This window comes from Pristiophorus japonicus, chromosome 3, assembly GCF_044704955.1.
Source record: "Pristiophorus japonicus isolate sPriJap1 chromosome 3, sPriJap1.hap1, whole genome shotgun sequence".
In the NCBI taxonomy this organism is placed as follows: Eukaryota; Metazoa; Chordata; class Chondrichthyes; family Pristiophoridae; genus Pristiophorus; species Pristiophorus japonicus.
Window position 1 is genome coordinate 235473321 of NC_091979.1, and position 27057 is coordinate 235500377.

The 27057-nt window shown below is 50.2% G+C and overlaps 3 protein-coding genes across 6 annotated transcripts in view; 2 read left to right on the forward strand and 1 right to left on the reverse strand.

Moving 5' to 3' along the window:
• exosc1 (exosome component 1) overlaps window positions 1-7653 on the forward strand; it is a 51639-nt gene extending 43986 nt beyond the window's left edge. The window contains exon 9 of the mRNA XM_070876445.1: window positions 7581-7653. Coding sequence (XP_070732546.1) covers window positions 7581-7603 — 23 coding nt within the window. The 3' untranslated portion in view covers window positions 7604-7653. The remainder of the gene's footprint in view (window positions 1-7580) is intronic.
• On the forward strand, window positions 348-26118 carry zdhhc16b (zinc finger DHHC-type palmitoyltransferase 16b). Of its 4 annotated transcripts, XM_070876441.1 has the most exons (11): window positions 348-431; window positions 902-1020; window positions 11217-11469; window positions 12268-12462; window positions 12994-13082; window positions 13352-13380; window positions 13970-14103; window positions 16076-16161; window positions 17180-17303; window positions 21930-22000; window positions 24428-26118. In XM_070876441.1, the coding sequence occupies exons 3-11, from the start codon at window positions 11233-11235 to the stop codon at window positions 24537-24539; spliced, it is 1077 nt and encodes a 358-aa protein (XP_070732542.1). In that variant the 5' UTR covers window positions 348-431; window positions 902-1020; window positions 11217-11232; the 3' UTR covers window positions 24540-26118. The 4 variants fall into 4 exon arrangements, with proteins under 4 accessions (XP_070732542.1, XP_070732543.1, XP_070732541.1 ...); XM_070876442.1 differs by lacking the exon at window positions 902-1020 and having other exon boundaries at window positions 365-431; XM_070876440.1 differs by lacking the exons at window positions 348-431; window positions 902-1020 and adding an exon at window positions 7652-7740.
• The window catches only part of mms19 (MMS19 homolog, cytosolic iron-sulfur assembly component), a 109616-nt gene continuing 89201 nt past the window's right edge, over window positions 6643-27057 (reverse strand). Inside the window, exon 31 of the mRNA XM_070876435.1 lies at window positions 6643-6978. Coding sequence (XP_070732536.1) covers window positions 6903-6978 — 76 coding nt within the window. The 3' untranslated portion in view covers window positions 6643-6902. The remainder of the gene's footprint in view (window positions 6979-27057) is intronic.

Sequence of the window (27057 nt, forward strand, 5' to 3'; positions counted from 1 at the left end):
TCACTTTGAAGGGCAATGACTGTTATGTTGGGTGCATATGGTGTTTAATTGGCATGTTTGGTAGTGCCACCACGCCCAGCATACAAACCCCAACCAACCTAATGGGCAATTTCCCCAATTCCCCCTCCCACGCTCTGTGATCAGTGTGAACACACACTCCGGTAGCGATTGCTCTTAGCTCCCAGCAGCTCGGCCCGCTCTGCCAGCCACGCGGCGCGCCTGACCCGCCGAGCCGAGAAAGACGGGAGCTGTAGTGCCAAGAGCCGAGGTGGCGCGGCCTGGCTTGCGGTGACGTCAGAGCGGGACTACGATTCCCAGCGTGCGGCGGGGCGGGGGCTATGCGCTGGCGCAGTTGCGGTGTGTGGTGGGTCAGAGGCGGGCTTGGTCCCCAATGGCAGCGATCGCTGAGCGACTCAGGTCCCCAACACCGGGTAAGGCCCGATTACATTCTCACATCTACCATTGAAATTAGTATAATTCCTCTCAAAAATAACTGTCTATCCCCCTCTCGCCCCTTCCAACCCCCCACCTATCCCTTCCTTATCCCCTCCTCACCCCCACCTATACCCCCCTCGCCCCCCACCCTACTTTTTGTGTTGAGGATTTACACCAGCTCAGCACTGGGCCATGACTGTCCAAACCTGTCTTATATCAGACCCGTGCAACAGGCTGCGGGGTGGGAGGGACGGTGGCATTGTTCCCTTTAACCTGTGGTGCCGCACAGTGCTCTGGAGCTCCCGCGCAGCACTCTGGAGGCCCCCACTGGCTTTTGAATGGGAAAAAAAACGTGTATGTGCGGAAATTCTTAACATGCCGCACGGCCCAAGAATAATTAGAGGCAACGTTGGATGACAGGGTATGTTACAATTGGTTTAAGCTCTCTTCTCTTCCCCACCTCCAGCATCCTATTCCCTGACTTCGAGTGGAAAGACCTGCGTGGATTTCTGCTCCTGAGCAGGTCTGTGACAGTGAGAGAGACAGAGAATGTTGCGGAGGCCGAGGGACTGGAGGCACAAGCAGGTGCTGAAGGATTACAATAAGCAGTGAAATTGTTTCCTGTTCAGTGCTTAATCTAGTTTAACAAACAGCATTCGGAGAAGGAGTTAAGATACATATCAGCCACAATCCGATTGACAGGCGGGATAATCTCGAGGAGCTGAATGGTCTCTGTATAAAATCATGAGGGGCCTAGATAGAGTGGATAGGAAGGACCTATTTCCCTTAGCAGAGAGGTCAACAACCAGGGGGCATAGATTTGAAGTAATTGGTGGAAGGATTAGCGGGGAGTTGAGAACTTTTTTCACCCAGTGGGTGGTGGGGCTCTGGAACTCACTCCCTGAAAGGGTGGTAGAGACAGAAACCCTCACCACATTTAAAAAGTACTTGGCTGTGCACTTGAAGTGCCGTAATCTACAGGGCCAAGAGCTGGAAAGTGGGATTAGGCTGGATAGCTCTTTGTCGACCTACATGGACACGATGGACTGAATGCCCTCCTTTTGTGCCGTAAGTTTCAATGGTGGCTGTTTCCAGTTCAGCAAGCTCTCTTTCCCTGACTGCAGATCGAGGGTTGCACATGGTCCGTCCCACTAACTGCTCCCCAGGGAAGCGGTGACCTGAAAAAGGCTCGTTCCCACCTTCCCCTAGCGGCCCAGTGGGCTGAGGCACAATCCAGTGTCCTGCAGAGCCGGTAACCACCAGCAACGTCTCTACTGACTGAGCCAGCTGATGTCAGCTGCAGAGCTCCTGGGCTAGGGAAGTCATCATCATCATTGTAGGCAGTCCCTCGGAATCGAGGAAGACCTGCTTCCACTCTTAAAATTAGTCCTTAGGTGGCTGAACAGTCCAATACGAGAGCCACAGTCCCTGTCACAGGTGGGACAGATAGTCGTTGAGGGAAAGGATGGGTGGGACAGGTTTGCCACACGCTCTTTCCGCTGCCTGCGCTTGGTTTCTGCATGCTCTCGACGATGAGACTCGAGGTGCTAAGTGCCCTCCCGGATGCACTTCTTCCACTTAGAACGGTCTTTGGCCAGGGACTCCCAGGTGTCGGTGTGGATGTTGCACTTTATCAGGGAGGCTTTGAGGGTGTCCTTGTAACATTAAATAAATTTAAGACAAAAATAGACAGTTTCTTAAACGATAAGGGGTTATGGGGAGCGGGCAGGTAAGTGGAACTGAGTCCATGATCAGATCAGCCATGACCTTATTGAATGGCGGAGCAGGCTCGAGGGGCTTTATGGCCTACTCCTCCTATTTCTTATGTTCTTATGTTTCCGCTGCCCACCTTTGGCTTGCTTACCGCGAAGGAGTTCCGAGTAGAGCACTTGCTTTGGGAGTCTCGTGTCTGGCATGCAGACAATGTGGCCTGCCCAGTGGAGTTGATCGAGTGTGGTCAGTGCTTCAATGCTGGGGATGTTGGCCTGATCGAGGACGCTAACGTTGGTGCTTCTATCCTCCCAGGGGATTTGCAGGATCTTGCGGAGACATCGTTGAAGGTATTTCTCCAGCAACTTGAGGTGTCTATTGTACATGGTCCATGTCTCTGAGCCATACAGGAGGGTGGGTATCACTACAGCCCTGTAGACCATGAGCTAGGGAAGTGAGGGAGGGGTGACGGGGTTGAAGACGGAATTGAGCTTAGCTGTGATGCCCACACATTCGAATAGTTTGGCCGACACTCGCCTTCTGGGATGACAGGTGACGATCGGTAATGTTGGTGAGTGACGGCAGAGGCAAGCCTCACCTGAGGAATCGTCACCCCTCCTCAGCCAGGTGTCAATACCTACCTATCTCTCTAACCTCCTCCAGCCCCAGATCTTTGCGCTCCTCCAATTCTGGTCTCTTGCGCATCCCTGATTTTTATCGCCCCACCATCGGCGGCCGTGCCTTCAGCTGCCTGGGCCCCAAGCTCTGGAATTCCCTCCCTAAATCTCTCCACCTCTCTCTCCTCCTTTATGACGCTCCTTAAAACCTAACTCTTTGACCAAGCTTTTGGTCACCTGCCCTAATATGTGTGGTTCGGTGTCAAATTTTGTTCGCTGAGGCTCCTGTGAAGCGCCTTGGGTCATTGTTACTACATTAAAGGCACTGTATAAATACAAGTTATTGGAAGAGAATTGGAGATGGAGCTGGTACTTTTTAAAAAAAAATCTTGCTGAGGTGAATTCGAGGTTATGCTGAGGTTGGTAAATGGTTTCTTTAAGTAATGGATGATGCGGGGAGGGGAGGAGCTGCACGAGGACCCCCTCCATCCCCCTCGCTTTAATCTTTGCCGATACGATCCCGATTCTCGTTCGAGACTGAAGCTCCATACTCCAGCTGGTTTCATTTTTTTTAAACCGAAGGATTTAAATTTGGTTTTTCTGCATCGGGAGATTTGACTGCTGAATAATCCGCTTGGATTCAATCCTAATACTTTCCAAAATGAAGTGTGGTGCCTAGGTGAAAACATTAAATTACAGCAGGTTTTATCGCTGTCTCAGAAGTAAGAGAATCATAGAAGACGGAGGCCATTCGGCCCATCGTGCCTGTACCGGCTCTTTGAAAGAGCTCTCCAATTAGTCCCATCTCCCCCCCCCCCTTCCCTGCTCTTTCCTCATAGCCCTGTAATTTTTTTTTCCCTTGAAGTATTTATTCAATTCCCTTTTGAAAGTTACTCTTGAATCTGCTCCCACCGCCCTTTCAGGCAGCACGTTCCAGATCAACACAACTCGTCAAGTTTAAAAAATATATATATATGTATATTTCCTCATGCTGCCTCTGGTTCTTTTGCCAATCACCTTAAATCTGTGCCCCCTTTTATTGACCCTTCTGCCACTGGAAACAATTTCTCCTTGTTTACTCTATCAAAACCATTTTGAACACCACAATTAAATCTCCCCTTGACCTTCTCTGCTCTAAGGAGAATAACCCAGCTTCTCCAGACTCTCCACATAACTGAAATCCCTCATCCCCGGTACCATTCCAGTAAATTTCTTCTTCACCCCGGTCCCACTCCAGGGACTTGAGCTCATAATCCAGGCTGACATTCCCAGTGCAGTGCTGAGGGAGCGCCGCACTGTCGGGAGGTGCCGTCTTTCGGATGAGACATTAAACTGAGGCCCCGTCTGCTCTCTCAAGTGGACGTAAAAGATCCCATGGCACTATTTCGAAGAGCAGGGGAGTTATCCCTGGGGCCAATATTTATCCCTCAACCAACATCACTAAAAACAGATTATCTGGTCATTATCACATTGATTTTTGGTGGGAGTTTGCTGTGCACAAATAGGCTGCAGTGTTTCTCTCATTACTACAGTGACTATACTTCAAAAAGTACTTCATCGGTCATCAAGTCATTTGGGACATCCTGAGGTCATGAAAGGCGCTATATAAATGAAAGTCTTTCTTTAACTGCAAAGGGCACCATACGATCTGTTCCCAACTGGACTCTCAGGAGAATGATCAAAACTGGTCTGCACAGGGACCATGTGTCGGGGTGCGAGGGAGATTTGCAGAGATATCAAGTTGCAGCTCTCTGCCTTTCTGATGCAAGATTAATTTACCAAGGATCCAACAGTGCTAAAATCCGCCCTTTTTCCACCCTTCCCAACAGGATGCTGCGGCAAATGAGGATCACGGCAGAAATGAGAACCAAGTGGGCTATGCTTTGAGGCCCGGGTATCGCATGATGGGGGGGGGGGGGGTCACTGTCTAGACACCCTTGGGGTGGCATTGTAGAGGAACAGGAGGAGGCCGTTCAGCCCCTCGAGTCTGTCCTGCCATGTAATCAGATCACGGCTGATCTGTACCTCAACTGTATCTATCCGCCTTTGCGCCATATCCCTCATTATCCAACACACACCAATCCATCTCAGTCTTGAAAATTTCCATTGCCCCCACCAGCATCCGCAGTCTTTATGGTGGAAGAGAGTTCCAGATTTCCACTACCCTTTGTGTGGAAAAAGTGCTTCCTGATTTCACTCCTGAATGGCCTAATGGCCTAGCTCTAATTGTAAAAGGGAGCCCCCTCATCTTAATGGGGTGCCAATGTTCCGTGTAAGCTTAGCGCTCCAGGAATCTGCCGCACTACGCCAAACAAAATAGAGGGAACATCATGGCGGGGGGATAGAGTTGGGCCCCCCTCGTTCTGATGAATTTGGACTGTGGCGGAGAATTGCAATTGCACGCACTTCCCAGTAGGGGTCAGTGGGGAGTGGGAACCCTTGTCGAATCGTCTCACCTCCAGACCAGGGGGCGCTGTCGCTGAGATCAGCAATACAAAGCAAGTCTGATTGGGCTCCACACCACCATTGCAGTTACCCCCTCAAGCATCAGGGAGACTCACAACCCTTTCATTGACGTGTGCTGATGGGCTGATCGGGGCAATGGATAATGATAACACTAGATTTAATGACCCTCGTTCATAAAACTTAAATGAATTGCTTTTTTTCTTCTCCAGAGGAGAAATAAAGTTTCCGTCGCATGACTTGCAGAGAATTGCATCGAATGTGCAGCGCAGAAACATAAGAACATAAGAAATAGGAGCAGGAGTCGGCCATTTGGCCCCTCGAGCCTGCTCCGCCATTCAATAAGATCATGGCTGATCTGATCATGGCTGATCTGATCATGGACTCAGCTCACTGTTATGTGCCGATGTTTATGCTCCACACGAGACTCTTCCCACCCCTACTTCATCTCACCCTATTGATCATCATCCATCATCATAGGCAGTCCCTTAAAATCGAGGAAAACTTGCTTCCACTCTAAAAGTGAGTTCTTAGATGACTGAACAGTCCAATACGGGAATTACAGTCTCTATTACAGGTGGGTTGAGCGAAAGGGTGGGTGGGGAGCCTGATTTGCCGCAAGCTCCTTCTGCTGTCTGCGCTTGTTTTCTGCATGCTCTCGGCGACGAGACTTGAGGTGCTCAATGCCCTCCCGGATGCACTTCCTCCACTTAGGGCGGTCTTGGGCCAGGGTCTTCCAGGTGTCAGTGGGGATGTTGCATTTTATCAAGGAGGCTTTGAGGGTGTCCTTATAACATTTCCTCTGCCCACCTTGGGCTCGCTTGCCATATAGGAGTTCCGAGTAGGGCGCTTGCTTTGGGAGTCTCGTGTCTGGCATGCGAACCATGTAGCCCGCCCAGCAGAGCTGGTCGAGTGTGTCAGTGCTTCGATGCTGGGGGTGTTGGCCTGATCGGGGATGCTAACGTTGGAACAGTGCCCACTGTGAGCAGGGGAACTATCCCCGGTGTCCTGGGGCCAATATTTATCCCTCAATCAACCTCATTAAAACAGATTATTTGGTCATTATTATATTGCTGTTTGTGGGAGTTTGCTGTGCGCAAATTGGCTGCTACGTTTCCCACATTACAACAGTAACTACACTTCAACAACTGCTTCATTGGCTGTAAAGCACTTTGAGACATCCAGCGGTTGTGAAAGGCGCTATAGAAATGTAAGTCTTTCCTATTTCACACAAGCCAATAGCGATAATGGAGGGGTTGGTGAGAGGGCGGATTGTGTACCCCTAAGATTGAGTTAAGCGTGGGCCCCACTAGTCGAGCGAACGGGTATTTGAGTTTATACCCCAGATCCCCACCCGTGGAGGTTGTGCCGTGCTGATAACATCTGGTTTCAAAGCACTGGGTCTGGTTTCACCATGAATTATATAAAGTAATAGTCTTTATTACTTGGGTCTGACTCCTTTAATAATTAACTCACTAAGTGGGACTGAGCTCCTCCTTAACACGCAATGAAGTCTTCCAAGTTACAGAACACGTGGGGAAAAGGATCTCTCGCCTTCTCTTGCTCCCTCCTTTCCCCGAGTGTCAATGATTTTCCATCACCTTGGGGGTTGTCGGTCGGTCTGTCCCACTACAGAGACGAGGCTCTCGCGGCGATTGCTCCGTGGATTGTTTTCTTTTAAAGTTGGGACTTTTCTGTCGGAAACGGGGCTCGAGCCTGCCGGTCCTGTTGGGCCAGGCTTTGCCTGCTGAACCTGTACGAGTTAAACAGAGCCAGGCTAAGTTCCTTGTCTTGGGACAAACCCGAGGTGGCAGGGGCCCCGAGCTCGGAGAGAAGACGCGGAGAATCGAGGGGGTCGGTGAGTCCAAGCTCGCGTTTTAGAAGTTTGTGGGAGGGAGGTAGGAGCAAGCGAGGGGAGGAGGACAAAAAATAAATTGTAAATTAAAATATTAGTGTGTTCCCATCACACTGTAGGTGCTGTTGCTAACTGTTCACTGATCCCTGCTGAAAGTGTGTGAGCATGGGTGTGCGCGCAGGGAGGGAGGGAGTGAGTGAGCGCGCGCGGGGGTAAAGGGCGGGGGGGGGGAAGTGCGCACGCGCGGGGAGGGAGGGCAGGTGTGTGGGCGGGCGTGCAAGTAGTGAGTGCGTCGGATAAAGATGGGATCGGATTTGGTTGTGATGCTCCTGTGGTTGAAGTGCCACCTGAGAAGCATTGTCTGGGCTCAGGATGAAGTTAATTAGAGCACCGTTGTGGCCCTCCATCAACTCAACACACAACCCCGGGACCTCCTGGCCTGTGTGACAAAGGAAGCTATTAAATTAGTTTTGATAATTAGTGAATTATTTCTGTTGCAGACGTCAGTCACCAGCTGCTGTAACTGGGGCTGAACGGATGGTTCCCCGGTAACCGGACACGCTCGCAGTGTTACTGGCACACCATGCCAGGCTCCTCGGGCCCTGTGTCACTGCCAGCGCAGTTACCACATCACTCGACCTCCTCCTCACTCATCTAACGGTGAGTACGCTCACCTTGAAGGTCCGGACTGAACTTTAATCTGGTTTTTAAATAATCGAGGGGTTCGGGGTGGTTTATATATACAATAACAGATACCCAGGAGTGAGTTACAGGCTGGAATCTAATCGAGGGGTTCGGGGGGTTTATATATAGAATAACTGATACCCGGGAATGAGCTACAGACTGGAATCTAATCGAGGTGTTCGGGGGGTTTATATATAGAATAACTGATATCCGGGAATGAGCTACAGGCTGGAATCTAATCGAGGGGCTCGAGAGGTTTAGATATAGAATAACGGATACCCGGGAGTGAGTTACAAGCTGGAATCTAATCGAGGGGTTCGGGGGGTTTATATATAGAATAACTGATACCCGGGAATGAGCTGCAGGCTGGAATCTAATCGAGGGGTTCGGGGGGTTTATATATCGAATAACTGATATCCGGGAATGAGCGACAGGCTGGAATCTAATCGAAGGGCTCGAGAGGTTTAGATATAGAATAACGGATACCCGGGAATGAGCTACAGGCTGGAATCTAATCGAGGAGCTCGAGAGGTTTAGATATAGAATAACGGATACACGGGAGTGAGTTGCAGGCTGGAATCTATTCGAGGGGTTTATATATAGAATAACTGATATCCGGGAATGAGCTGCAGGCTGGAATCTAATCGCGGGGCTCGAGAGGTTTAGATATAGAATAACGGATACCCGGGAGTGAGTTACAGGCTGGAATCTACTCGAGGGGTTCGGGGGGTTTATATATAGAATAACTGATACCCGGGAATGAGCTACTGGCTGGAATCAAACTGAGGGGCTCGGGAGGTTTATATATAGAATAACGGATACACGGAAGTGAGTTACAGGCTGGAATCTGAAGTGAGGGATTCGGGGGGTGCTATATTATACATGTATAGATTTATAAATTGGATGGGAGGGGAGGTGAACTGATGAGACGATAATGCTGTGTTCGGATGACATTGTAATCTGTTAGTGCAACTCATGCAGGTTATTTTTAGCTGGACTCGCAACAGACCACTTTAATTGTCATCACTGCCGCAGATTAGTTTGTTACTATAAATAATACCCCTCTACGTTTCCCCTCTCTCGCCTCCAGCCCCTCTCTCTCCATCACAACTCTCTTCATTCTATCGCGCTGATACTATTTTGCTCTGTGCTATTCTGAAGCTTCCTCTCTTGATCCTCATAAGCACCAAATCGCCCGTCCCACGCGTACACCCCTCCTCCCTGTATCCTCACTATGCGACTGATCGCATCATCTCCTACTCGCCCATCACGTCCACTCAGCAAAGCAAGCAATTGGAGAAGAACGTAAGAATAAGGAGCAGGAGTAAGTCATATGGCCCCTTGAGCCTGCTCCGCCATTCAATAAGATCATGGAATGATTACAGCACAGAACTGGGAAGGGGCAAGAGCACTTCAGCCAGTCCCACTCCCCTGCCCCTTCCCAGTAGCCGTGCACAGAGGAACTCTGACAAGACCGTCTTCCCCGGGATCCTGTTCCGCAGATTGGCCTCTTGCTCACTGAAATAATGTTTCTGCGGGTTGGTTTTGAATTTACCCCTCCTTCACAAAGAAAAGTGAGAGAAGAATCACGTATAAAATTCTGAGTGGGCTCAACAGGGTAGATGCAGAGAGGATGCTTCCTCTCGTGGGGGAATCTAGAACTAAGGGGCATAGTCTCAGAATAAGGGGTCACCCATTTAAAATGGGGGATGAGGAGGAATTTCTTCTCTGAGCGTGGTGAATCTGGAATTCTCTACGCCCAGAGAGCTGTGGAGGCTGGGTCATTGAATATGTTTAAGGTGGAGATCGACAGATTTTTGAACGATAAGAGAATTGGGAGCGGGTGGGGAAGTGGAGTTTGAGGCCAAGATCAGATCAGCCATCTTAGTAAATGGTGGAGCAGGCTCGCGGGGCCAAATGGCCTACTCCTGCTCCTGTTTCTTATGTTCTTATGTAAGAAGCACTTGAGTTCGTTGAGCGATTGGTCACACTATCCACACTCCTCAAAGTCCTTCAAGCAAACAATTAGTTTCGAGGTGCCGGGGCTTGTTCTGTGGGAAAATGTGACAACAGCCTGTGAACAGCAAGGACCGGTTCATCTGCTTTTGATGGTGTTGGCTGAGGGATAAATTATTCCTGAGAAAGCAAGGTCAAGCCGTTCAAGGGTGATTTAAGGAAGCACTTCTGCCCACAAAGGGTTGTGGAAATCTGGAAATCTCTCCCCCAAAAGGCTGTGGATGCTGGGGGTCAATTGAAGCTTTTAAGACCGCAATCAATAGAATTTTGTTGATGATTGGGATACAGATCAGCCGTGATCTTATTGAATGGCGGCTGAGCCTTGAGGGGCTGAATGACTTCCTCCTGTTCCTGTGTTTCCCTGCTCTGTGAGTAGTGTCCTGAGATCTTTAATATCCAGGCAGCTTGCGACCTTGGATTAAAGTCTCATCCAGGCTGACACTCCAGTGCGGTGCTGAGCGAGTGCTGCACTGTCGGAGGTGCTGCCTTTCGGATGAGACGTTAAACCCAGGCCCCGTCTGCTCTCTCAAGTAGATGTAAAAGATCCCACGGCCACGAGAAGAGGAGCAGGCCAGTTCTCCCCGATGTCCAATATTTATCTCTCAACCAACATCACTGAAAAACAGATTATCCGGTCATTATCACGTTGCTGCTTGTGGGAGCTTGCTGTGCGCTAATTGGATACTGTGTTTCTCACAGTACAACAGTGATTACACTCCAAAAAGTAGTTCATTGGCTGTAAAGGTTGTGAAAGGTGCAATATAAACAGCGCTTTTAACGTAGTGAAACATTTCAAGTTGCTTCACAGGAGTATTATGAAATAAAACAATTTGACACCGAGCCACATAAGCAGAATTAGCGCAGGTGACCAAAAGCGTGGTCAAAGCGGTAGGTTTTAAGGAGCATCTTGAAGGAGGAAAGAGAGGCAGAGAGGTTTAGTCAGGGAGTTCCAGAGCTTGGGGCCCAGGCAACAGAAGGCGCGGCCACCAATGGTTGAGCAATTATAATCCGGGATGGTCAAGAGGTTAGAATTAGAGGAGTGCAGAGATCTCGGTGTGGGGGGGGTTGCGGGGCTGCGGGGCTGGAGGAGATTACAGAGATAGAGAGGGGCGAGGCCGTGGAGGGATTTGTAAACAAAGATTTTGAAATCGAGGCTTAACTGGGAGCCAGTGTAGGTCAGCGAGCACTTGGGTGAGCACTTAGTATTTTGATGGTCTAGTTTTGTTTTCAATATCTGGCAGCTCACCCACCTGCCCTCATTCCCTGGATGCTGCGTAGAGGGGTGCAGAATATTTTATTTTCTTAAAATACTTGCACTCTTTTGACAACGATAATTACATTTAGGTGTTAAATGTTATACGAGCTGCAGTATTCTTCGTCAAATGTGGTGTGCGCGCATGCGTGGTATGTGACGTATCTGAATCCCTTGTCACCAGGCCGGACCGCGCTGGAATGAGAAAGCGGCTGCGTTGCGTCTGCGCCGCCATGCGTCTGTTCCTGAAGTGTTTCCGACTGAGCCGCAGGCGGAGGGTCAAGCTCTTCCACCGCGTGAGGACCTACTGGGGCTATGGCAAGCTGTGCGCCAACTCCCTCATCTACAACTCTTTCACCAACAGCGACGTTGTACTGGACTCCCTGTTCGAACCCATCTATTGGCTGGTGGACCACGTGACCAGGTGGTTCGGGGTGGTGAGTTTTGTATCTCTTTTTTTTTTAAATGTTCTTTCCCGGGATGTGGGCGTTGCTGGCAAGGCCGGCATTTATTGCCCACCCCTAATCGCCCCTTGAGAAGGTGGTGGTGAGCCGCCGCCTTGAACCGCTGCAGTCCGTGTGGTGAGGGTGCTCCCACAGTGCTGTTAGGGAGTGAGTTCCAGGATTTCGACCCAGCGACGATGAAGGAACGGCCGATATATTTCCAAATCAGGATAGTGTGTGTGACTCGGAGGGGAGCATGGAGGTGATGGCGTTCTGCCCTTTTCCCTCTCGGTGGTAGAGGGCGCGGGTTTGGGAGGTGCTGCCGAAGAAGCCTTGGCGAGTTGCTGCAGTGCATCTTGTAGATGGTGCACACTGCAGCCACGGTGTGCCGGTGGTGCAGGGAGTGAATGTTGGAGGTGGTGGATGGGGGGCCAATCAAGCGGGCTGCTTTGTCCTGGATGGTGTCGAGCTTCTTGAGTGTTGTTGGAGCTGCACTCATCCAGGCAAGTGGAGAGTATTCCATCACACTCCTGACTTGTGCCTTGGAGGTTGGGGTGGGGTCCAATGTTCCCTCTAATTTTTGGGGGGTGGGGGGGGGGTTGCGCGGACCCTTTAATAGATTGCGTGTTACACTGATATTTCCACGCATGGCGGCCTGCGTGGAATCTCCAGATCGCTGTGCAGCTTAACGGGAGCATTTGTGGAGTCTCCCCGTCTCTTCCTCTCTGCCACCACCCCTCCTCCCACTACGCTCTGTTGATCCATTGCCACCTTCCACCTTCTCTCTGGCAGGTGTTTGTGGTCCTGGTGATCATCCTGACGGCCACGATTGTGCTGATCGTCTACGTGTGCGTCCTGCCGGTCATCCTGAGCACATACCCGGCGGGTTGGATTGCCTGGCACCTCTGCTACGGCCACTGGAACCTGATGCACATCGTCTTTCACTACTACAAGGCGGTGCGGACGCTGCCGGGAAACCCGGCGCAGGTACGGCCTCTCCGAATACTGGGCGCGGCCCGCGGTGGGCAAGGGGGGTGGGGGGTGCTGAAGGCTCGAAGCACGATTAAAGAGTGTGAGAAAAGAAAGACAGAGTGAGAAAGTTAATCGGTTATTTTTATATACCATCTTTCAAGACCGTGTAGTCACTGCTGTACTGTAAGAAATGAGGCAGTCCATTTGCGCGCAGCTTGTAGAGGGAGCTTTACTCTGTATCTAACTCGTGCTGTACCTGCCCTGGGAGTGTTTGATGGGACAGTGTAGAGGGAGCTTTACTCTCTATCTAACTCGTGCTGTACCTGCCCTGGGAGTGTTTGATGGGACAGTGTAGAGGGAGCTTTACTCTGTATCTAACTCGTGCTGTACCTGCCCTGGGAGTGTTTGATGGGACAGTGTAGAGGGAGCTTTACTCTGTATCTAACTCGTGCTGTACCTGCCCTGGGAGTGTTTGATGGGACAGTGTAGAGGGAGCTTTACTCTCATTTTGAGCGCTGTATGTTTTAAATGGTTCTTTCTTCTTAGGGGAAGAACGACATTCCGATGGTTTCCATTTGTAGGAAGTGTATCAATCCGAAACCAGCCCGCACTCATCACTGCAGCATATGTAACCGGTAAGATCAGAGGAGGGATGGGGGGCATGCGGAGGGGGAGGGGAGGGATGGGGGTGGCTAGAAGAGGGGAGGGATGGCGGGCAGCGGGAGGGGCAGGTGGTCTGGAATCCAGACCGGATAAGGACAGCAGATTTCCTTTCCTGAAGGATATTAGTGAACCAGTTGGGTTTTTATGACAATCCGACAGGTTCACGGTCACCATTACTGATGCCTGACTTTTATTTCCCGACCAGACCCAGACCATTAACCTGCCCTTTGTTATGTTTCAGGTGTATTTTGAAGATGGATCATCACTGTCGTATCCTTCCTACTCTTTAATGTTTCATAATATGTGTACCTTTTAATCCTCATCGAGGCGAGAGTCAGTCCCGGTCATCCGTCCAAACACTCCCAGGGCAGGTACAGCACGGGTTAGATACAGAGTAAAGCTCCCTCTACACTATCCCATCAAACACTCCCAGGACAGGTACAGCACGGGTTAGATACAGAGTAAAGCTCCCTCTACTCTGTCCCATCAAACACTCCCAGGGCAGGTACAGCATGGGTTAGATACAGAGTAAAGCTCCCTCTACACTGTCCCATCAAACACTCCCAGGGCAGGTACAGCATGGGTTAGATACAGAGTAAAGCTCCCTCTGCACTGTCCCATCAAACACTCCTAGGGCAGGTACAGCACGGGGTTAGATACAGAGTAAAGCTCCCTCTGCACTGTCCCATCAAACACTCCTAGGGCAGGTACAGCACGGGGTTAGATACAGGGATATACCAATACTGAAGGCGCCAGGCCAGTGTGTCGGTAGAGTTGGAAGGGGGTGCGGGGGAATGAGATGATTCTCTGTCATTGCGGTCTCTCCCCTTGTTTCAGTTTCCTTGACTCTACGGCTCAGCTTGGCTAAATAACTGCGTGGGACATTTCAACCACCGTTACTTCTTCTCCTTCTGCCTGTTCATGACGTTGGGCTGTGTGTACTGCAGCATCAGCAGCCGGGACCTGTTCGTGGACGCATACCTCACCATCAACGTAAGTGGCCAGTCTGGGGCGTGGTCGACGCGCCATACTGGTGTTTATGCTCCACACGAGCCTCCTCCCACCCTTCCTCATCTCGCCCTATCGCCATATCCTTCTGTTCCTTTCTCCTGCATGTGTTTATCCAGCTTCCCTTTAAATCCATCTATACTATTCACCTCAACCACTCCTTGTTGTAGCAAGTTCCACATTCTCACCACTCTCTGGGTAAAGGAAGTTTCTCCTGAATTCCCGATTGGATTTATTGGTGACTATCTTATATTGATGGCCCTTAGATCTGGTCTCCACCGCAAGTGGAAACATCTTCTCTACGTCTACGCTATCAAACCCTTCATAATTTTCAAGAGCTCTATCCGGTCACCTCTCCGTCTTCTCTTGTCGAGAGAAAAGGGCCCCAGCCTCTTCAGTCTTTCCTGATGGTATCTGGTATCTAGCAAAGTTTGTTTCTAACTTTGGAGAGGCAGGGCTAGTCTCAGTCCGCCAGACTCGGGATGTCCTTCGTCCGAAGTGACTCGGGCCTCCTGGGGGGTTGGGTTGGGTTGGGGTCTGGGCTGGTACAGTCGAATGCTGCCCCTGAATTAAGCAGAGGGGAGCAATCACCCAGTGTTCCCCCTTCCTTGGCTCAGTAGGCAGCACTCTCGCCTCTGAGACAGAAGGTTGTGGGTTCAAGTCCTGCTCCAGAGACTTGAACACCAAAATCCAGCCTGACACTGCAGTGCAATGCTGAGGGAGTGCTGCATCTTTCAGATGAGACGTTAAATCGAGGCCCCGTCTGCGATCTCAGGTGGATGTAAGAGATCCTATGGCACTATTTGGAAGAAGAGATGGGGAATTATGTCCTGGGGCCCAATATTTATCCCTCAATCAACATAACAAAACAAATGGTCTGGTCACTATCACATTGCTGTTTGTGGGAGCTTGCTGTGCGCAAATTGGCTGCCGCATTTCCCACATTACAACAGTGACTACACTTCAAAAAGTACTTTATTGCTTGTAAGGTGCTTGGGACGTCCGATGTTCGATATATAAATGCAAATTCTTCACATTTTTTATTTTCTACTCCAACTCATTCCTTCCCTCCAAAGCCGTAAATTTCACACCTTCCATTCCCAATACAATCCTCGGCCTTTTGAATCCCTGTTTCCTGATTTACCTTGTATTTACTCCAAATCTTGCACCACAGGCCTGGGCCTTCACCTCGGTCTCTCGATCAATCAAAGTATCTAATAGGAACCCTCAGATCAGGCAGGAAAGCCCTTGTTCAGGATTGTATTTATTTCCACTCTGAGGCGGGCGAACTGTGCAAAATGGGAGTTCTGCTCACTGCCCTCCCTCCTTTTCCCCGCTCTCTCCCCCCCCCCCCCCCATCCCCTGCTTCCTCCTTTCCCCCGCTCCCTCCCTTCTTCCCCCCCCGCTCCCTCCCTCCTTTCCCCCGCTCCCTCTCCCTCCCCTCCTTCCCTTCCTCCCTCCCTCCCTTCCTCCCTCCCTCCCTTCCTTTCCCTCCTTCCCTTTCCCTCCTTCCCTTTCCCTCCTTCCCTTTCCCTCCTTCCCTTTCCCTCCTTCCCTTTCCCTCCTTCCCTTTCCCTCCTTCCCTTTCCCTCCTTCCCTTTCCCTCCTTCCCTTTCCCTCCTTCCCTTTCCCTCCTTCCCTTTCCCTCCTTCCCTTTCCCTCCTTCCCTTTCCCTCCTTCCCTTTCCCTCCTTCCCTTTCCCTCCTTCCCTTTCCCTCCTTCCCTTTCCCTCCTTCCCTTTCCCTCCTTCCCTTTTTCCCCCGAGCTGTTGGGAGAAAATCGGCTGTCATTTATTCAATTTTATTTTCTGGTTTCAGCCGATTGATTTGTCTCCTTAAAAATAACAAAAGAAATCTTTGATAATGGGAGCGGTGTTTCACGTACTGGTGAGATGTGGGATTCCCCTCTGCCCCTGATTGACGTCCTGTCTCTCTCTCTCTCTCTCTCTCCGGTACAGACGGCCACACAGACTCCAGCTCCCACCATCACGTTCCGTGAGAGAGCATTCCACAAGTGTATCATTTATCTCTGGGTCCTCTGCAGGTCAGTGCGCTCATTCCCTGTCGTTCCAGCCAGTACAGGTCCGGTGGGATCGCGCTGTGCACAGAATGGCCGCCACCGTTGCTGAATAAGGACGTTCTCCATACTTCAAAGTCACTTATTGTATGTGATGTATTATGCGATATTCTTCTTTCCCTCCCTCCCCCTCCTTTTCCCTCCCTCCCCCTCCTTTTCCCTCCCTCCCCCTCCTTTTCCCTCCCTCCCCCTCCTTTTCCCTCCCTCCCCCTCCTTTTCCCTCCCTCCCCCTCCTTTTCTCTCCCTCCCCCTCCTTTTCTCTCCCTCCCCCTCCTTTTCTCTCTCCACTCCTTTTCCCTTTCCCTCTCCCCTTCCCCCTTCCCCTCCCTCCCCTTCCCCCTTCCCCTCCCTCCCCTTCCCCCCCCCCACTTCCCCCGCCCCCTCTCTCCCCGCCCCCCTCTCTCCCCGCCCCCCTCTCTTCCCCTCCACCCTCTCTTCCCCTCCACCCTTCTTCGCCCCCTCTCCTCGCCCTCCCCGCCCCCTCTCCTCGCCCTCCCCGCCCCCTCTCCTCGCCCTCCCCGCCCCCTCTCCTCGCCCTCCCCGCCCCCTCTCCTCGCCCACGCCGCCCCCTCCCCTCGCCCACGCCCCCCCTCCCCTCGCCCACGCCCCCCCTCCCCTCGCCCACGCCGCCCCCCCCTCCCCTCGCCCACGCCGCCCCCCCCTCCCCTCGCCCACGCCGCCCCCCCCTCCCCTCGCCCACGCCGCCCCCCCTCCCCTCGCCCACGCCGCCCCCCCCCTCCCCTCGCCCACGCCGCCCCCCCCTCCCCTCGCCCACGCCGCCCCCCCCTCCCCTCGCCCACGTCGCCCCCTCCTCTCGCCCTCGCCGCCCCCTCTCCTCCCCTCACCCTCGCCGCCCCCTCTCCTCGCCCTCCCTTTTCCCCTCTCTCTCTCTCTTTCCCCCCCCACATTTAAAGGGAGGACCATTGAATGTTGAGGTTTGATATTTGAGATGTGGTTGCCTCTCTCTCTCTCTCTCTCCTTCTAGCTCCGTGGCTCTGGCTCTCAGCGGCCTCACCCTGTGGCATACCGTCCTCATTCTCTGCGGGGAGACCAGCATCGAGAGGCACATTAACAAAAAGGAACGGCAGAGGCAGCAGAAGAAAGGACGGGTGAGTCATCAGAGAAAAGACAGACTTACAGTTATATAATGCCTTTCACGACCACCGGACTTCTCAAAGCGCTTTACAACCAATGAAGTACTTTTGGAGTGTAGTCACTGTTGTAATGTGGGAAACACAGCAGCCAATTTGCGCACAGCAAGCTCCCACAAACAGCAATGTGATAATGACCAGATAACCTGTTTGTGATGTATATTGAGGGATAAATATTGGCCCCAGGACACTAGGGATAACTCCCCTGCTCTTTGAAATCGTATCATGGGATCTTTTGTGTCCACCTTAGAGAGCAGAAGGGGTCTCGGTTTCACGTCTCATTCGAAAGACGGCACCTCCGACAGTGCTGCGCTCCCTCAGCACTGTGCTGGGAGTGTTAGCCTAGATTTGTTTTGTGCTCCTGTCCCTGGAGTGGGACTTGAACCCACGACCTTCTGACTCAGAGGCGAGGGTGCTGCCCACTGAGCCACGGCTGACACCAGAGTACACGGGACCCTGAGCGCACACGATGCTCAGCGTGTGATGGGTTAGCTGAGGTGGGTGGTGGAGGAGCAGCATTGGGTGGTGTGGGAGCGGGGAGATAATTGGCCAGGATCCCGATCTCTGCCCAGTGACCAGTGCTGGAACGTGGCGATCTGGCTCAGCTGCGATGCTGCCTGTAGTGGAATAGCCTGCTATTATTCGTGGCGGTCGGTTCCCATGGTGATGGCAGCCACTGCTTGCAGAGCCCGACCTCCAGGGACGCGGGATGGAGAAATAAACAGGAGCAACCTACTTTTGTCATCGAGTGTCCGGCCCCCTTCTCCTTCATTAAGGATGTCATAGCAGCGCATTTGGAAAGAGGTGACATGATGGGTCCAAGTCAGCATGGATTTGTGAAAGGGAAATCATGCTTGACAAATCTTCTGGAATTTTTTGAGGATGTTTCCAGTCGAGTAGACAAGGGAGAACCAGTTGATGTGGTATATTTGAACTTTCAGAAGGCCTTCGACAAGGTCCCACACAAGAGATTAATGTGCAAAGTTAAAGCACATTGGATTGGGGGTAGTGTGCTGACGTGGATTGAGAACTGGTTGGCAGACAGGAAGCAAAGAGTAGGAGTAAATGGGTACTTTTCAGAATGGCAGGCAGTGACTAGTGGAGTACCGCAAGGTTCTGTGCTGGGGCCCCAGCTGTTTACATTGTATAATAATGATTTAGACGAGGGGATTAAATGTAGTATCTCACTAAGTTGGGTGACAGTGTGAGCTGCGAGGAGGATGCTATGAGACTGCAGAGTGACTTGGATAGGTTAGGTGAGTGGGCAAATGCATGGCAGATGAAGTATAATGTGGATAAATGTCAGGTTATCCACTTTGGTGGTAAAAACAGAGAGACAGACTATTATCTGAATGGTGACAGATTAGGAAAAGGGGAGGTGCAACGAGACCTGGGTGTCATGGTACATCAGTCATTGAAGGTTGGCATGCAGGTACAGCAGGCGGTTAAGAAAGCAAATGGCATGTTGGCCTTCATAGCGAGGGGATTTGAGTACAGGGGCATGGAGGTGTTACTACAGTTGTACAGGGCCTTGGTGACGCCACACCTGGAGTACAGTTTCGGTCTCCATATTTAAGGAAGGATACACTTGCATTGGAGGCTGTTCAGAGAAGGTTCAACTAGGTTGATTCTGGAGATAAGGGGGTTGACTTATGAGGATAGGTTGGGCCGAAACACATTGGAGTTCAGAAGAATGAGAGGTGATCTTATCGAAACATATAAGATAATGAGGGGTCTCGACAAGGTGGATGCAGAGAGGATATTTCCACTCACGGGAAACTAAAACTCGAGGACGTAGGCTCAGAATAAGGGGCTGCCCATTTAAAACTGATGAGGTATTTCTTCTCTCAGAGGGTTGTAAATCTATGGAATTCTCTGCCCCAGAGAGCTGTGGAGGCTGGGTCATTGAATATATTTAAGGTGGAGATAGACAGATAGTCCCACTTCGATGGCTGGCGGAGGGATATTCACTGAGTCACATCACCCAGAAGCTGTCCTCCAGGGGCCCAAGCCGCTGCTTGGGTGGCAGAGGGGTGACGACAGGTGGGGTAAGGGAACGTGCGCGCGCAGGATTAATCCCTCATCTGAAAACCATGGTCTGTGTGAAGTGACCACTCTCCCCGTTTTCCTTCCCTGAATCTACGCGCAGTGAGTCACAGAGTCCGGGCAAGGCTGCTCTTCCCCTTGTCTCTATCCAGGGTTCATCGCAGCTCACAGACTCGGACTGTGGGAGATTAAGGGCCGACATGGGTTTGTCCAGTGTCTTTCCGCACAGCACTGAATTTTCTTTGCTCATTGAGGTGAGGGATGTTGTTGCTGGGGAGCAAAACCCTTTCCATTTCAGGCACCTGCTGTCCCATCAAACACTCCCAGGGCAGCTACAGCACGGGTTAGATACAAGGTACAGCTCCCTCTACACTGTCCCATCAAACACTCCCAGGGCAGGTATAGCACGGGTTAGATACAGAGTAAAGCTCCCTCTACACTGTCCCATCAAACACTCCAAGGGCAGATACAGCATGGGTTAGATACAGAGTAAAGCTCCCTTCTTCACCGTCCATCAAACACTCACAGGACAGGTATAACGCGGGTTCGATATAGAAATTAGGTGCAGGAGCAGGCCATTCGAGCCTGCACCGCCATTCAATATGATCTTGGCTGATCATTCAACCTCAGTACCCCTTTCCTGCTTTCTCACCATACCCCTTGATCCCTTTGGCCGTCAGGGCTGTATCTAACTCACTTTTGAATATATCTAACGAACTGGCCTCAACAACTTTCTGCGGTAGAGAATTCCACAGGTTAACCACTCTCTAGGGAGAGAGTGGATGGGGGGAGTGAAGAAGCTTCTCCTCATCTCAGTCCTAAATGGCTTACCCCTTATTCTTAGACTGTGACCCCTGGTTCTGGAACTCCCCAGCAACGGGAACATTCTTCCTGCCTCTAACCTACCCAGTCCCGTCAGAATTTTATAAGATTCTATGAGATCCCCTCTCATTCTTGTAAACTCCAGTGTATACAAGCCCAGTTGATCCAGTCTTTCCTCATGTCAGTCCTGCCATCCTGGGAATCAGTCTGGTGAACCTTCGCTGTACTCCCTCAATAGCAAGAACGTCCTTCCTCAGATTAAGAGATCAAAACTGAACACAATATTCCAGGTGTGGCCTCACCAAGGTTCTGTACAACTGCAGTAAGACCTCCCTGCTCCTATACTCAAATCCTCTAGCTATGAAGGCCAACATGTCATTTGCCGCCTTCACCGCCTGATGTACCATGACACCCAGGTCTCGTTGCACCTTCTCTTTTCCTAATCTGTCACCATTCAGATAATATTCTGTCTTCCTGTTTTTGCCACCAAAGTGGATAACCTCACATTTATCCACATTATACTGCATCTGCCATGCATTTGCCCACTCACCTAACCTATCCAAGTCACCCTGCAGCTTCTTAGGATCCTCCTCACAGCTCACACCGCCACCCAGCTTAGTGTCATCTGCAAACTTGGAGATATTACATTCAATTCCTTCATCTAAATCATTGATGTATATTGTAAATAGCTGGGGTCCCAGCACTGAGCCCTGCGACACCCCGCTGGTCACTGCCTGCCATTCTGAAAAGGACTCGTTTATTCCGACTCTCTGCTTCCTGTCTGCCAACTAGTTCTCTATCCACGTCAATACATTACCCCCAATACCACGTGCTTTAATTTTGCACACCAATCTCTTGTGTGGGACCTTGTCAAAAGCCTTTTGAAAATCCAAATACAACACATCCACTGATTCTCCCTTGCCCACAGAGTAAAGCTCTCTCTACACTGTCCCATCAAACACTCCCAGGGCAGGTACAGCATGGGTTAGATACAGAGTAAAGCTCCCTCTTCACCAGCCCAATGTTAGTTCAGCCTCAGCCCGAGCTGTGTGCCTCCTCCTGCACTGGCCACTCTTTGACCTTTTTGGGAGAGAGTTTGTTTCACTGAGAGCTGAGCTCTCACTGCCTCCTGGAGTACTGTGCACAGTTTTAGTTTCCTTATCTGAGAAAGGCTATACTTGCCTTGGAGGCAGTACAACGGAGGTTCACTGGATTGATTCCTGGGATGAGAGGGCTGTCTTATGATGGGAGATTATGTAGAATGGGCCTATAGTCTCTGGAGTTTAAAAGAATGAGAGGTGATCTCATTGAAACATACAAAATTCTGAAGGAGATTGATTAGATGCTGAGAGGTTGTCTCCACTGACTAGGGAGTCTAGAATTAGGGGCACAGTCTCAGGATAAGGGGTCGGCCATTTAAGACTGAGATGAGGAGGAATTTCTTCACTGAGGGTGGTGAATCTTTGGAATTCCCTGCCCCAGAGGGCTGTGGATGCTAAGTTTCTGAGTATATTCAAGGCTGAGATCGATAGATTTTTGGAGTCTGGGGGAATCAAGGGATACGGAGATCGAGCGGGAAAGTGGAGTTAAGTTCGATGATACTGAATGGCGGAGCAGGCTCGAGGGGCCGTAGGGTGGGTGACTCCTGTTCTTAATTCTTATGCCTCTTACCTCATTTTGTGCTGAATCTTTTACAATTTCTTTCTCTTGGATCAGGTGTTCAGGAATCCCTATCACACTGGCAAACTGAACAACTTGAAATTGTTTCTTGGAGTAGAAAAACAAAGGTAACATATTTCCTAGAAATACATAATAGTTACAAACTGCAAACGGGCCATTCGGCCCAATCAGTTCGTGCTTACCCACCCCGTGAGCAATAGTTCCAATCACCTTTTCTCACCCTATTCACCCATCCCCTTTCCTTCATTCCCCTTTCCAATCTGACCTCCAGTGTTGACTCTAGTTTGCCACAACCACTGACCCTAGATGTGAATCCCACTGCCTTACAACTCTCTCTCTCTCTCTCTTTCTGTGAAGAAGATTCTGCTTCCCTCTGTTCTAAATCTCTTGCGTGTAATCTTGTGTCTGTGACCCCTCGTTCTGGACCCCTCAACTACCGGAAACAGTCTTGCTTATTTCTGTCCACTCTGTCCCATCCTTTCAGCATTTTAAACCCTTATATTGGCCCGTACTCTGTGTGCCCCATACCTGCCACCTCTACCACCTAGAAGGACAAGGGCAGCAGGCGCAGGGAACACCACCACCTCCACATTTCCTCGAAGTCACACACACCATCCTGACTTGGAAATATATCTGCCGTCGCTGGGTCAAAATCCTGGAACTCCTTCCCTAACAGCACTATGGGAGCACCTTCACCACACAGACTGCAGCGGTTCAAGAAGGCGGCTCACCACCAATTAGGGACAGGCGATAAGTGCTGGCTTTGCCACATCTCATGAATAATTTTTTTTTTTAAAAAGCATCCAAGTGTATCTGTGCTGTACCCTCTCTGAAGCCTCAATATCCTTCCCGTAGTGTGGAGCCCAATACTGCACATACTCTTCTAACTGAGGCCTGAATATGGTTCTATGTGGGCTCGTCAGTACCTCTTGGGCTTTACATTTTACACTGGTGATAAAATGTAAGAATATCAGCTACTGTTCCAGCCGTGTTGACCCGAGGTGCTGACTTTAATGTCCTGTGAAAACTGTGCCCCCCAAATTGCTCTGCCCCTTCACAGCACCGACGCAGCTTTGCTTCGTTTCTTCTTAGTCCTTTTTATTTGATGGAAGATGTTTTCTTGGGGCTCCCCGTTTGATCCTGGGGTTCGATTCCCCGCCTGGTGTGTCACTGCGCTGTCACTTCAGGTACAGGAAATCGTCTTGGGAGTATCTCGCGTTGTTCAGCCGAAGTCTGCATGAAGTTAACTTATGGGGGTTAAGGAGGCATACGGAATACTTGCCTTTATTAGCCAAGGCATAGAATACAAGAGCAGAGGAGGGGGTTATGCTTGAACTGTATAAAACACTAGTTAGGCCCCAGTTAGAGGACTGCATGCAGTTCTGGTTACCACATTACAGGAAAGATGTGATTGCACTAGGGAGGGTGCAGAGGAGATTTACGAGGATGTTGCCAGGACCGGAGATTTTAGCTGTGAGGAAAGATTGGATAGGCTGGGTTTGTTTTCTTTGGAACAGAGGAGGCTGAGGGGAGACCTTACTGAGGTGTATAAAATTATGAGGGGCCTAGATAAAGTGGATAGGAAGGACCTATTTCCCTTATCAGAGGGGTCAACAATCAGAGGGTATAGATTTAAAGTAATTGGTAGGAGGTTTAAGAGGGGATTTGAGGGGGAATTTCTTCACCCAAAGGCTGGTGGGGTTCTGGAACTCGCTGCCTGAAAGGGTGGTAGAGGCAGAAACCCTCACCACATTTAAAGGGTACTTGGATATTCACTTGAAGTGCTGTAACCCATAGGGCTATGGACCAAGAGCTGGACAGTGGGATTAGGCTGGATAGCTCTTTGTCGGTCGGCAGACACGATGGGCTGAATGGCCTCCTTCCATGCTGTAAATTTCAATTATTATCTTGGGTGGGGCAGCATTAGGTTGTTTTACAAGTGGCTTCAGAATTTCTGGGTCGGAAATCGACCGTGATTCCTGCTCCTGACTGCTGCCATGAAGTATACGTGCAGAGCTGCGCCGATTGAGTCTCCTGCGGTTGTATCGCCTGCTGTTGCTCAGGCCAGGCTCACCCAGATGGTTGAGGCACTGGAACATGGCCAGCTGTAACCCAGCAAGAGTCAGCATCTTTCGGGGGAGGAGGTGGTGGTGGTGGGGTTGGACTTGTAACACCAGAAAAACAGACAGGGAATGAGGTCAGGAAAGAGACAGAGCTCCGAAAGAGATATGACAGAAAATTTACTCGGATGGGTTGAATACAGGAAATGTGGGGATCGGGAAGTATTACATTCAGATCTTTCCCTCCAGAGATTAAATGGGTGGGTAGAGTCTGTGAGAGGGGAGAGTGTACATGGGCTGTGGGAGGGTCAGCTATAATTGGCAATTGATCATTTCTGATTTGATGTTTTCTGATCTTGTGATGCAGCTTTCTAAATAAATGCTTATCACATGTAGCCATGTCCAGTGCTTAATGGGTTTAATGTTCTGGATGCTGGGGATTGCTGCATTGACGGGTACTCTCTTATCTTTCAGTCACTGGATCACTCGCGTGCTGCTCCCCTCCTCCCACCCGCCTTACGGAGATGGCATGACGTGGGCACTGCCAGCGACCTTCAGCATGGATAAGACCATCTTGGCAATTTGAGGAGGGATAATGGAGGAGAGACCTCCTCGTTCAGCAAGAGGAGGATGTGTGAATTGGAGGGAGGGAACTGATGGCTTAGGGCCTTCCCTGCCCGTCCTGGATCAGGTGAAAGACAAGAACCCTTGTACGGAAACCTCCCACCCCCTCCCCGAAAATGATCCAGAGTGATCTGTGGTGCTCCTTGTGTTCAAAGGCAATAATCGTAAGGTCAATGAAGCAATATAACGGCAACAGTTGCAAGTGGGCTGAATTCTTTGACCGATGGTGATACTCAAGCCATGAAGCTGTGCTATGTCGGATGGGAGTCATCAGGGACTTGGTTTTATATATATATATATATAAACAAACTTTTGAGGGGGTTCAAACCAAACGAGGATGGTGTGTTTTATAAAAAGCTGTAAATTATTATTTTGAAAGGATGAATTCCTTTGCTGTCGTGGTTGGATGATGTCCAACTGTTGATGCTGGTATGCGAAGCATTCCTCACGAAGTAACGCCCGGGGTGGGGTGGGTGAGAATCAGAGAGAGCTCAGCTGTGTGCAGGAGACGGGGCAGACTTTTCAGAAGCCCAAACCTGACCCCAGAAAACGCCATGAACCAAACACCTTCCTGTTCCTGTGGGGGGGGCGGGGGGAGGGAAGAGACGACGACTCCATTCCAGTGAATCAAACCCCTTTCCCGTCGGATTATTTCAGTGGGAGAAATTGTAGCAGTCGTAAGTCTAGCCATTAAACGTCAGATAGTTGCCTGTTTTTTGTGAAGGTTTTGCACTAACCAATGGTCAATAACCAGGGGTTACACAGAGCCTGTGGTCAGGTTTAAATGGCTTTGCTGCAGTCAGTTGTGTGGATTTGCGATCTAGACTCTTACTGGTGTTTGGCTCGAGCAAGCAGTTGTGGTGCTCCTGGATTGGAGGATGATCATAAACGGGTCAGTGTGTTGGAGCACTGACTGTTGCTCCCAATCTTTACTCCACTGTGGGGCTGGGGACATCACTGAGTTTAGTGTAGTAGTGGTAGAAGCAGGTCTCCTTCAATTCTTTTTTAAGTGTAAATATGGCAGCCGAACTTGAATTCAACATGCGATGACTGTTGCATTTTCGATTAACTCACCTGGCCCTGTTTTGTTTCTCTTGCATCCTTCACTGAACCAGGAATCTACCCCAGCCGAGGGGTGGGGTGAGGTTAGTGCACCCCCACTAGACATACAGATAGATTCTAGCATTATTGCAGCCCAGGACCCTCACCCCCTGTTTCTTTGCAGTGAGACCTTGCTGGCAAACACTAGCCAAGCCCGGTTAAGGATAGGATCAAGCTCTATTCTGATGCCCCCTCTCTGGGTCTCCCACTTACAGAACGGGTGTGTGAGGTATACAGAACCCCCACCCCACTCAACGTTGTTCTCGAACTTCCTTCAGTGTTTTGCGTGGTTCATTTCCCTCCTTTGTTTTATTGTAGCTGCACCACCTTTGTGAGATTAGGTGGTTAATGTGACAGCAACAATTTCAATACTCACGGCCCTAAACTCCGATTGGAGCCAGAAATCCGTAACTGTTACAGATAATAAAGTCTTCAATTCACCAGTGTGTCCTGCACCAATTCTTCTCTCCCTCACTAAGCAAGCTACAAGAAATAGTCTGTATCTGATCCCTCTTTCCAATTGCTCTTTTCTATTTCATCACTCGAGTCCCCACTATTTGGAATGGCCATGTTGAAAAAGGAAGAGTTGCTTAGTATCCAAAAATGCCAGTTATGTCTTAAGTGGTCAGTTTATGTATGCAGAATTTATAACACAGAAACAGACTATTTGGTACTCCACATCTGCATATCCTATTCTCCCTTGTGGCCTTGTCTAGCTTCTCCTTAAAAGCATCTATTTTGGGCAGAAACAGCTGTGTTTACGCACTAGTTCATAGAATTATATAAAACCTCACACTTATATTCTATCACAAATCTACATTACAGAAAGAATCTGAACATAGAGCACAATCATTCAGGCCATACCTTGGAAATTGGATCCCCAACTATCAATTTACACCCTCAATGGATCTTTCAACCTCTTCCAACAAAATATTGGGCTTCCCACTGAGCCCTGCACAAGCTACTTACCAGCTTATCGGCCCCTGGTGAGACTGCATCTTAAGTATTGTGCAGTTTTGATATACTTGCCCTTGAGGGAATGCAACAAAGGTTCACCAGACTGATTCCTGGGATTGTGGCATGGGGAGAGAAAGGAAGGAGATTGTCCTATGACAGATCAAGTAGACTATGCCGATATTCTCCACAGTTTAGGAGAATGAGAGGTGATCTCAGTGAAACATACAAAATTCTTACAGGGCTTGATAGAGTAGATGCAGGGAGGATGTTTCCTCTGGCTGGGGAGTCTAGCACCAGGGGTCACAGTCTCAGAATAAGGGGTTGGCCATTTAGAACTGAGATGAGAAACTTCTATGAATCTGGAACTTTCTACTTGAGTATATTCAAGACAGAGATGGATAGATTTTTGAATATTAAGGGAT